Here is a 12,725-nt window from a genome sequence, read left to right on the forward strand (position 1 = left end):
TTGAGGGGTCAAAATATAAATATACAAAAAAGAAGTAATAAACAATGCTAGAAATATACACGCACGGGGTCAATTTTTTTCTTTCAGTTTTTTTTTTAGAATTGTTTTAGTTTTTTCAAAAGTCTTTTACTATGAAAGAAGTAATAAAAAATGCTGATAAATAAATAAATTTAAAAATATCATTTCAGCATTTTTCTTTAAACAATGTTTTTTCCTTTAAGTTTTATGTATTATTGTAACAAATTAAAATAATGAATGATATTAACAAATGTTAAATTAATATTTTTCGTGTAATTTAGTTATAGGCTATTTTTTTAATTATTTATTTATGTATTTATATATAAAAAATATGTCGAAACATGTCGGAATTTTCTATTTTTAAGAAATGACGTGTCAGCGTGTCGTGTCGCGTCGCGTGTCGCGTATCCGTATCGGTACTACATAGGCGCCAGTCTATGAAGCACAGACACGTTGTCCATGCTTATGTGTCGTGTCCGACACGTGTCGGAGCGTGTCGGACACGTCGACACGCTCGGACACGGTCGGACACGCGGTCAACTTTTATCGACACGCGTGTCCGGAAGACTGATGGAGGGTGGAGGCGAGGGAGGGCGAGGGACCAGAGGTTGCGAGCACCGGCGAGATGGAGTAGAGGCCGCGAGCGCCGGCGAGACGAAGCCACAAACGGACCACCGCGACGGCGAGAGATGGCTAGAGAAAGAGCCGAACAGAGAGAAAGAAGAGAGAAGGCAAACTGCCGCCGGCGAGATGAAACTACGAACGGACCACCGCGACGGCGAGAGACGGCCAAAGAGAGGTGAGGGCCGCCACTGTTATGATGGATCGGCGACGAGAGGAATAGGAGAGGAGGGAAGGGGGTCGTGCGGCGCGGCAAGGAGGATAGGAAAGGGGGGCTCGGCGGCTCGCTAGGGTTTTTCATAAAGAAATCCCAAAAAATAAGAAAGAAGGTCTGATGGTGTGAGAGAGGGGGAGGGGGGAAGTGACAGCTCACCTGTCACTGGGGGTGGAGGGAAAAGGATGAACGAAAGAAAGAGTGAATTTTGGGGATTTTTTTTTAACCGGAAAATTAAAAAATGATTTTGAAAAATAAAAATATTAGATTTTGAATAATGATAAATTTTGGTTATTGTAGAAAATCATGGATTTATTTAAATAAATTTATTCTAATTTCTTATTAATTTTTAGTTTCATCAATAACTTTTGTTAAAATTAAAAAAAAAATGTTTCATATTAATTATGAATATATCTTTCGAATTTCAAATGAATTGATTTGTTAATATTATTAGTATAAATTTATTATAGGCTCTTTTTTTAATTATTTATTTATTTATGAATTTGAATTAAATTAATTAAAAATAAAAATATTTATTTAATATACAACGTGTCGTAACGTGTCGGAATTCTCTATTTTTTAGAAATGACGTGTCGACGTGTCGTGTCGTATCAAACACTCGTGTCGTGTCGCGTGTCGGTGCTATATAGGCACCAGTGACCACATAGTTTGCAATTAATGTCTATTTTATGATGTCCACACAGCCTAAATCATCTATATCTATTCGTCTTCCAAACGGAACTGTCATTGATGTCAGAAAAATTGGGACTATATACCTTAGCAAAAATATTGTCCTAAAAAATGTGTTGTACATTCCTGAGTTCAAATTTAATCTCATATCAGTTTCCAAAGTTTGTGAGGACAATCATTGTCAAGCCAATTTCAATTCTGAAAATTGTTCCTTTCAAGACCTTTAGACTGGAAAACTTATGGGCTTGAGTAGAATGGAACAAGGGCTCTACTTTTGGGTCAATTTTTTGGGAAATTCTGATTTATCTATGTCTTGTAATGCTATCACTAGAAATAAAATTTCTCTTTCTCATAAGCATCTTGGTCATAGTGCTCGTTTTCCTTGTCCTGGTTGTAAGATATGCCCTTTGGCAAAACAAACACGAGCACCATTTCAAATAGCACCTCTCATGCCATCAATGCCTTCTCATTAATTCATATGGACATTTGGGGTCCTTACCATACACCACACCGTGATGGATCCCCTTTTTTTCTCACCATAGTTGATGATTACTCTCGTGCTACTTGGATATTCCTCATGCAATCCAAGAGTCAAACCTTTTCACATTTGTCGAAATTCTTGTCCATGATCAAAAACCAGTTCAATAAAGGAGTTCAAAGGATTCGAACAGATAATGGCAGTGAATTTTTCTCCCATGAATGTCAATCTTTTCTATCATCTCAAGGAATACTCCATGAGAGTTCTTGTGCATACACTCCCCAACAAAATGATGTTGTCAAACGTAAACATCGACATCTTTTAGAAGTTGCCTAAGCACTAAAATATCAAGCTTCCATTCCCTAATGTTTTTGGGGAGATTGTGTGGTCATGGCAGCCTATTTAATTAATCGCATGCCAACTAGAATATTAAAAGGATGCACCCCTTTTGGAATGCTTTTTGGTAAAGAACCGATGATTGATCATCTTCAGGTATTTGGCTGTCTTTGCTATGTGACAAATATGAGACGTCATCATAAAATGGATCCTCGTGCTCTTCAATGCATCTTTATGGGATATCCAACTTTGCATAAGGTTATCGCGTTATGGAGATATCTACAGGTCACTTCTTTGTTAGCCTAGATGTTGTCTTCCATGAAGATGTATTCCCTTTCTAGAAGATGGCATCTGCACATGAGTCGTCAATATCAACATTGAATCATCGAAAATTCTTATCAGTGGAAGATATATCTATGTAGCCACAGTATTTTTGGGTTGCCCCGAATCAATCATGCTCTTGATCATGCCCTGTAGTGGCACTCGTCGAATCCCCTGTTTTACCTACCGGATCTTCGGATTATGAGTCCTCCCCTGTGATGAATCGATCCACCATTTCATCACCTCAGCAAAATGATAATGGGTCCTTCTCATCACCAATTGCTGAACAAACACCCGTTCCAATGCCCAAGTGTTCGAGACGAGAGGTGCGACCTCCAACATGGACAAAAGACTATATTTGTCCAACCTTGAAAACACCGGGTATGCAATATCCAGTGTCCTATTATGTTTCCTTCAATAAATTATCGCCAAAGCACACATGCTGCATCAGTAGAATATCTGAAGAACAAGAACCATCTTCCTATGAGGAAGCGGCACGTGATATTCAATGGCAAAAAGCTATGAAGGAAGAATTAGCTGCTCTTACAGCAAATGACACTTGGGATGTTGTTCCCTTGCCTTCTCACAGAAAACCCATCGGCTGCAAATGGGTCTACAAAATAAAATATAAGGCAGGTGGTTCGATTGAGCGGTACAAAGCTCGACTAGTCGCTAAAGGATTTACGCAATGTGAAGGTTTTGATTATCATGAGACCTTTTCTCCTGTTGCTAAAGAAGTGACTGTTCGTTCTTTTCTATCTGTTGCTACAATGCGTAATTGGAACTTACATCAAATGGATGTGAACAATGTCTTTCTTCATGGAGACCTAGATGAAGAAATTTACATGGAACTTCCATCAGGGTTACGTAGACAAGGGGAGTCTCGAGTATGTCATCTCCGCAAATCCCTCTATGGACTCAAACAGGCTTCTCGATAATGGTATGCAAAGTTTACTGTAGCACTCACAAATGCAGGTTTTGTACATTCCAAATATGATTATGCATTGTTCACATGGACCAAAGGTACTTCATCGATCTACTTATTGATTTATGTCGATGATATACTTATTATGGGAAATGATGATGTCGCAATTCAAAAACTCAAGGAATATTTGCATATGACCTTTCATATTAAGGATTTGGGACCTCCCAAATATTTTCTTACTATTGAGATAACTTGATCTAATGAAGAAATTTGTCTCAGTCAGGGAAAATTTGCCTTGGAAATCATATTGGATACTGGATTATCAGGATGCAAGCCAGTTGCTATACCTATTGAGCATAATGTCAAATTGACAACATATGAATATGATGCGAACTCTCCTTCTCCAACAATGGTTATGCCAACATGGCTGAAGGGCGCAGAGCAGTCTGCTGGTGGACGAATAGGGCATGGCAATTCGGAGTAGGCGCAGGGTCAGGGAAGACACCAGAGGCAGCGGAGTTGGCTCTGGTTTTGGCCGAGCCATTGAGCGGGGATCTGCCCGAAGAGGTCCGAGACAAGGAGATGAGAAGTGTGGCTCGGAACGCAATCAAAGGAGGGAGCTTGGATATAGATTTAAGCGACTTTGTGAGGTGGGTACACGAGCAAAGGAGGGGCAAATTCTGTACTTAGCATCTTCACGTTCCATGTAGCGCAGCCAAGGACACTGTTGAGGGAAAACGAAACGATGATTATTTATGTATGAATTCTTAGGAACAACAACTAACTCGAACTCCACGAAATATAACATATTTCTTGTGAATAGCTCTAGACTAATCAAGTTCTTATTGACTCGCTTTTAGATTAGATTGAAATAGATATGCTAAAAGTTCTAAAACTTATCACGAATTTATAATTAAGTTTAAAACCTACAAAAAGAGAAATCGAGTCTTTAAAATTATCAAATTGGTGCAATGTGATCTCATTAACTCCGTCTATTTTTGGTAATGGGAAAAACTGACATCGTTTTTTGCCTTTTGCTTTTTCTTCTTTATGTGACGATGATGTGACTGAAGCAGCATAAGCCCAAAATAACACCATTTGGGTCCTAATCTTGTTTTTTTAGTCCAAATTTTACATAAATTAAACTAAAAATTAGCTCAATTAAAAAAAATTGAGAAAACCGTTTTTCCTTTTTTTTTTAAGTGAGCTTATTTTTAAATTTTTTAAATAAAATTTGTATTAAAAATTAAATTTGAATCAAAATAACATCGTTTTAGCCACACAATCACCATGTAGAAGAGAGAAAATAGTATAAAAAAATCCGTGTTAGTATTTTCCATTAACTAAGTTGAAGGGAGTTAACGAAAGTGCTTGATTATACTAATTTGATAAGTTTTAAAAGTTTATTGCATTTTTTTCTAATTTTCTGAACGTAACAACACTTTCGTAATAAATTTAAAGACTTCTAATATACTTATCCTAACTAGATTTTGGCAACACTTGTGATTGTGTAAAATTAGCGAGAAAGCCCGAAAAAAAAAAACTGAAGGGAGAAAGATTATGGAGTGTAAAATCGCAAAACAAGATCTATTTGATCTCATGTTTTTGGGCCTCTAGTTTTGTCATTCACAACTATGTGATGAATTCCTAAATTCTTACACTCACCCTGAGAAGGAACAAATTTCCTAACAAACTTCACAGACAAATTAAATGTTGTAACGACAGAGACAAAATAAAGCGACTAGCCTCCAATAAAAAAAGAATCCAAACATTAAGCGGGACAAGAAACTCTTAATTAGACCCTAAGATAGCAAGGAACATGAGGTGCTATTGCCAGAAACATCTCCAGTACGTTGCCTCTCTCTGTCTCTCTCACTGCACTCGTGCGCACTAATTCCACTGTGCTTCAGTGTGTGAGAGTGAAGAAGCACAGCAAACCTGACGACAACAAAAACTCATAAAGTAAAGCCCTCGAGAGATTTGGATTGGAAACTCATGCATCATCAAGAAATTAAGCGGATGCATTAGAGTACTCGGTAAAGTGTGCAACATGTTGCCGCGTGGTTACCTACGGAGTATGAAGTGTAGGGAGGCTATATCATGTATGCCAAAACCTGTTTCCCTTTATTGTTTAATGCTTGAGCAAGTACAAAAAGAAAAAAAGACATCCAGCATCCTGCAAAATTATAAAGCAGACGGACCAAGTGGGATTGAGAAAACTGTCCCCTAAAATATTTGCAATGCTCACCTCAGCATCAAAACCAGGATGAAGATGCATGAAAGATTCGCACTTTGGATTTCTCTTAACCCTATCTGAATACAACTTCGGGATAACGTCCTCAGGTAACAAACTTATAGCGTCCCACATAGATGCGTTGCTGACAACAGCTTTCTTAGCACGCATGAACTGCAATATCCAGAGATGCAGTTCTTTAATTTTGTGTTGATCTTATGATAAAATCCAGTTAAAACAATTTTTAAGCCTTGAAGTTTCCCTAAAAAGTCCACTCACTTGACCACTTCTTAACTTGACTCCTGGTTCGACTGTTTTCAACAACAATCTTTTCCACGTGACTCCTGAGAGAAATCCGTCCACCAGATTTTTGCATTCCCCTGATGAGGGCATCAACAATAGCTCCACTTCTATGAAGAGGGTACTCAAGACTGCAACCAGGTTTGTACCACTCAGCAAACATGTATACCTGAAAAGTGCAGATAAAAGGTGTCACCTCCTCAGAAGGGTGGATATAAGGTAAAACAAAAGTAAGATACATATTTCAGGCATCCAAGCAATTTGTTGATAAACAACCAGCCAGCTAGCAACTTCAAATAGTAGAGGTCACATGCAAGAACTCAGAAATTAATCAGTTAAGGACAGCAGGAATAACTGCATAGAAAGGAGAAAATCTCTCTTGTTAACATCAGGATTCAACATAACCATTTGGTCACCGCCCCATCGTTTATTTACAGAAGTTGCTAGAGTTGTAGTTTCTGCAAGATAATAAACAAGACCTGAAAGCAACTCACAGCACTGCATAACGTGGTAGAATATAAAATCTCCAAATGATTAATTATCCTCCTAAATTATTCACTAACAGATACTGAACTTCTAAAATTTTATCAAGTAGCTAAGATTTAAATTACTGAGCAACATGGTGCATGCTTTAAGGTTTTAAAGTTTGCAAATCAATCGACCATAATCTATATAAATACCAGAAAATACTCTCAAAAGAGGACAAGGGCCAATCATTTCATATACTATTACAACAGGAATCAGTTATTCACACGGAATTAGTTACACAAGCTGAACCTGTATCAAATAAGTTCGTGAAAGAGAATATGGACATCCCAAGGATAACAATTACCAATCTTAGGAGCGTTTCAATATTTAAAAACATCATAGTCGCCATCTCTGCTGAGAGTATACCATTAGATTTCACCCCCGCAAGAAGAAAGGCAAGAAGGTCCACCCAATTCCTTATAAAAGGATCTTTTAGTTCCAGTGAGTCAATGACTTCTGAGAAGAGTCTAAGAAGCTTTGTCGCACCAATAGCACCCTTGCGAGGTCCCATTTGGATAAAGATTTCAACAAGAAAGGAGCACATCTAGGAGCAGTGGTGGAAAGGACGCCCAAATCACCACGAGCAGATAGAGGAGGTGGAGCCATCACAGCTGCAGACATTGGAAGCACTGCATCCTGCAAATTCATATTATGTAAGAAAAGATGAATTGCAGCGAACCAACAGAAAAAGATGCCCGTACTTCAAATTTAAACAAATACGTTCATTACAGATAAAGTGTAGAGTAAGAGTACCGTTATATCATAATGGTCACTGATAATTTGTAAAACGAGCACTAAATTCAGAGGTTCCAATTTACTTTAACTTCTCATAGTGGGGTCAACGTCAATAATGAGTACTTTTGCTTATAAGCCGTTGTAAAATCTTCTTTTGCTGTTTAAATCTACAAAGCCATCTTGTTCTTTCTTTACAAATGAGACAGAATAGAACAGGAGAAACCATGAGCTTTTCCATTCTTGCACGGCATTTTGACTTGCATACTTCTCGAGGTCCTGGATTAAGATTTAATTAAAAGCATAAGCAGAAACATACTATAAAATTTAAAACATCATGGGCATTGACTGAAGAACAACAGAGACAATATTACCAGGCTCACAAATTGCCATCAGTGGACCCACATAAATTCTTTCAAGAACATATGAAGCAATAATACTGTTTTTCTCTTTAGAATAGTAGTCAATTCTATGTATACAGCGGTCTCTTTTGAATGTTCCCTGAGTTTGTAATATATCCAAGGAAGATTATGACGCTCCCTGAATTTGACTGGAGATCTGTCAAGACTTTCATGAGGTAATGTTCAATCCAGACAAGACTTCTCTACTTTCCTACCAGTACATGTATCTAAAAGTTCCTTCAAAAGTTATCTAGGTTATGCACGTCCATTTCTTCAGTGTACCTAAAATAAATGACAATCTTCACATTCTTGGCCATGGCAGTCTGCTCAATGAATGCTTTCGTCATAACAGCTTGGTTATTGTCTTTTGCCACAGCAACCATTTCCATTGTTTAAGTTAATTCTGTTCAGCTGATGCCAAACACTTAGCGTCATCTGGGAAATCTATGTAAAGACATTCTTTCCCCTTGATTTTCGCACCACGATGCCTCGCATCATAAATCATTTTGGCATTAAGGACTCTGTATTAAGCTGCCTTATTGTCTATCAAAAAGGGATGACCAGCTTTTTCCACGTTAGCATCCATATCCTCAACAACTGAGCACCATTAGATTTAAACTAACTTGGGCTCAGCTGTCTGGCTATTAGCGTATCCGTTTGATATTAAGCAGAACATGATAAATGACCATTCTGTCCAATCTTCAATTAGACAGATGAATTTGGCAATTGATCCGGTAACATTTCTAAAACTGAAATGACATTCATATATTCATAGATGCGCTAAAGCTAAGTCCAAGGGATGATGCTATAGATATACAAAACCACAGGGAAAAGAAGGATCCACCTTGAAAAGCTCTGTCGAACCAATACGTGACAAAAATTCACCGTCTGGTATGTACACCATCCAGGAGTCATAGTTAGCACACGGAACGGGCTTTCCTAATGCATCTAACACCTGATACATGAGAAATGTCGTTATCTATTAATATCATCCAGAGGTGAAAACAACACAGGAGTATACCAATGGAAAAGCGGCCATATAAACATAAACAATCTGCACTCGATTCATGCTAAAGACAAAATGGGGCAACTTAGAGTGATGGAAATCAGATTACCTGTGCAAGAGGATTCGCCTGAGGATCCCTAGATTGGAAGCCAGAAAACAGCGAAGGACCGGAGTCGAACTTGTACCCCCTAATGTCAAATGTGTAAGCGGCACCTCCTGGTTGGTCGTGGCTCTCCAGCACAAGCACGTCTTGGTTGTATCTGGCAAGAAGCCCAGCACAACAGAGACCAGCGATACCACTTCTGATGACCACGACATCAGCCTCAGGCTTCCCTGATACCCAAATCCACAACTTCACGTTATCAAAGAAACCCAATTCAAGTACAAAAATTCCATCCAAACAATACTACAATCTCCAAATAGCTATTTCAACAGTGATAGCAAATGCAATCTGGATCAAAACCGAAAACCAACCCATAAGCATTTGAGAAGGGAACTAAAAAGGGTAATCACCAATTCCAAAAAAAGCCAACCCACAAGTGTTAATGCGTTGTGCCTGCTTAAAACTGACAGTAGCAAAAGGATAAGTTCTTGATCTACAAATATGGTGCAAGAGTTTGAAAATACAGCTACATGCATTTAAATGCACCTATATTTCCTGTGAGCAACTCTCTATTGCCTGTTGATTTGAGTAGCAACGCAAGGCCTCGTTTGATTTGTCAGTCATCGACTATATGTGAAGTTTTCGTGTTGGCTACATGCATGATCCGGATAGAATGTCCTCGCGACATCGAGGTTTAGCCAGGAACTTTGACCATCAGTTTGGCTTAGCCAGATCAGGCGGATTTCTCGTACTTTGAGAATTGTCTTTCGAAATTCTGAAGCAGATGAAGTTTTGGCCGTGATACCATCTCACGCTAGTCTCGCGTACCATTCTACCTTCTTCTTCAGTCAGAGCTAGCATTGTGTCCGTAGAAGTAGGCATTGTTCGTGACACTATTAATATCCAGATTAATGTCTCTTTTAGCGCAAGCTGTAAATTGAGTTACGTAAGCGAGATCTCAGGAGGAAAAGTGATTGATGAGTGGTTTGGAAAGCATCCATAGAATGAGATGCCGAGGGTTTCTCGGTTCTTATTTTCTTCGGTTCTTGCCACACTTGATATGATTGGGTTATGTTTTGGGTCATCCCCGAGCAGAGGAACAAATCTGAAAATCATAAGTATTTATCTTTAACTAAGTTGATATGCAAGTAATATCCATAATTTGTAACTCACAAGTAAGGAATCTGATGATCAGATATATTGTTAGATACCTTTTCCGTGAGCTATATTTAAACTAAGCACTGGATAGCCATATTCAAAACTAGGTATATCTTCTTAGTTTATTATTGTCGGTTTTATCCTGATTTTTCATTTTTGAGTGAATTTAATTTATAAAAGCAACTACTGAATGAAACAATGTTATGGTGAAGTCATAGAAAATAATTTATTAAGGAGGTGGTATACTTGTATTAGTTGTTCAACTTGAGGAGAATACAAATTGCGCATGGTTTTCCAACAATTGTTTCCAACGAGAAGATAATTCGGATTTGGTAATCTCCACGTTTCCTAATCTCCACGTTTCCTAATCTCCAGGTTTCCTAATCCTGAGCCCTGTTAGGATTGGGTGAGAGATTTAGGAAACTAGCAAGTTTGCTCTCGGCATTACAACAGCTATACAGTCCCCGCTCTTCCCCTGTGCTTACACAAAGATAGCCTCTTGAAGCGCCAGGGAGGAGTAGAAGAGCCATTGTCTTGTGCGTTCTCGGTTCAACTGAAGAGAAAGGGGAAAGCAACGCAGTTGAAGGTGACTTGGCTTACCCCATCCTCCATGGTTTATTGTTCCTATAAAGTTAGCCTCCGAAAGAAGTTGACTGATCTTGTCATTGGAAATCTTTTCGGCTTTTTGTATAAGAGGCGTGCGGTGCTCTGTAGTCTCGATAAATCAGTTCGTAATTCGTTGGTTTTCAATAAATTTAACGGCTCTTCCCGGGCATCGTGTGACTGTTATTAGTGTACGATCAAGGGTGACGCTAGTGTTTCTTTTGGCCTATTCTTGTTGCGCTTTAGGATTTCACTGTGTACGGTTTTGCTGTCTCATAAATCCAATCGTTTTTTGTTTTACTGCAGAAAGTTTTGTTGACGATGATGGCGAAGATCTCCGAAGGCCGTGCTCTTTAGTTGCCTCGATTGATGATTCAGGAAATCATGTCAAGATTGTCTCCCAGGCATGCAACACAAATGGACATCCTCTCCAAGGATTGGAACTGCGCTTTTAACACTCTTCCCGCTCTAGAATTCGATGAAAAAACCTTCGGGAGCAAAGACAATGATGGTCACGATACTTTTCTAGAATATATCGATCGTTACATCACGCGGCGCCATGAGCTCAACCTCAGCATCGACTCGATGAGTTTGTTCATCTTCTCAAGAGGCAACAAGTTGAATCCCATAGTACCCAAGTGGATAGATATCGCCTCGAGTCTCAATCTCCGACGCCTTAGTCTTGGCCGCATCGTCAACTATCCCGACAGAAGATGGTACATGCAAATATGCCCCGACTTGGTGTCTGACACCATCTCTGTCCTCCACGTGAGCCATCTCTCAATGGAGGGCGTCAAGACGAGGCTGCCTCGCTTGGAAGAACTGGTCCTACACCGAGTCCAAAAGAGCGACGAATTCGCGAACGGGCTGATGCTGAGCTGCCCGGCACTCCGGCGCGTGGAGCTGATCGACTGCTCCCGTTCCAAGGACCTCCTCATCTGTGGACCGAAGCTCGAGACTTTTGAGGCATCGGGCATGTCTGACAAGGACAACCTTTCGATTTCAACATCAGCCCCAAACCTCGTGTCCTTCAGCTACACATCGAATTTCTCCATGGCCTACCTGGATGAGGAGTTGTCAGCTCTCCAAGTACATGGCTCTAGAAATCTGAGGGAGCTTGCTCTGGATCTGCGCATGGTCGAAATCAGGACCATCAGAAAAACGGTCTCTCAGCTTCACCTCCTAGAGACCTTGAGGCTCAAGGGTAGTTCGTCCGCCGAGCGCATCAGGGTAACTCACAAGAATCTCAAGCACCTTGCCTTGACTGGATTCAACTATCTGATAAGAGTAAAGACCCAAACTCCTAATCTCGTGTCCTTCCAATATGACGGCCCCAACATCCTAGTCATCAGTCCACGAGATTCGACAACATTGGCCAATGCGAGACTAGAGGTGGATTTTGGAGTTCGCAACAAGAGGAGGAGCTATCTCAAGGCGGCCAAGTTCCTGAGGTATTTCGGCCATTGCGACTCGTTAACACTGATTTGTAAGGAAGTCAAGGTAAGTAAATGTTTTCCAAATCAGTATTTTGTATCGAGTATTTGTATGCTAATGTGAACTAAGCCTTGGAATCTTACTATTCTTCTTTTTATATAAATAGGCATTGGTTCTTCCAGAAGAAATCAAAAGTGAAATGCTTCCTCCATTGCAAAATGTCAAGCATCTAAGACTTCAAATCCTGTGCAACACTCCTGAAGATATTGATACCAGTTCTCGACTAACGGAAAGCTTGAGGTGGATGTCTCCTAATTTAGAGACGCTGGTCGTTAGCTCCTAATCTTGCCATCCAGACCCCACAACAACAACTACTCAAGAGTGACTAGGAAAAAGGGTGGTGACGGCTGCCACTAGAGATGCGTTCTCAACGAAAAAAACTCATCTAGCGACCACTATCAACTGTTTCCACTACTATCCCTTTTTTTTTAATGTTAGGCTTGCCTTTCTAAACTCATCTATTGGCCACTGCCTTCACTATTTTCCTACTTTTTTTCAATGTTAGGCTTGCGTTTATTTTAATTTACATATGGCAAGCATTGCATGACTAATTAAGGAGAACCG

The 12,725-nt window shown here is 39.6% G+C and overlaps 1 protein-coding gene and 1 pseudogene across 1 annotated transcript; one reads left to right on the plus strand and one right to left on the minus strand.

Annotated features, from left to right (window-relative positions):
- Positions 1 to 5,200: 5,200 nt before the first annotated feature.
- LOC104452512 lies at positions 5,201 to 9,788 on the minus strand (annotated as a pseudogene).
- A 1,296-nt stretch (positions 9,789 to 11,084) lies between these two features.
- LOC104454819 (FBD-associated F-box protein At3g52670-like) lies at positions 11,085 to 12,444 on the plus strand. Its single transcript, XM_010069705.3, has 2 exons — positions 11,085 to 12,167; positions 12,268 to 12,444. The coding sequence occupies exons 1-2, from the start codon at positions 11,085 to 11,087 to the stop codon at positions 12,442 to 12,444; spliced, it is 1,260 nt and encodes a 419-aa protein (XP_010068007.2).
- The last annotated feature ends 281 nt before the right edge of the window (positions 12,445 to 12,725 follow it).

Source organism: Eucalyptus grandis, chromosome 7, assembly GCF_016545825.1.
Source record: "Eucalyptus grandis isolate ANBG69807.140 chromosome 7, ASM1654582v1, whole genome shotgun sequence".
NCBI classification, from domain to species: domain Eukaryota; kingdom Viridiplantae; phylum Streptophyta; class Magnoliopsida; order Myrtales; family Myrtaceae; genus Eucalyptus; species Eucalyptus grandis.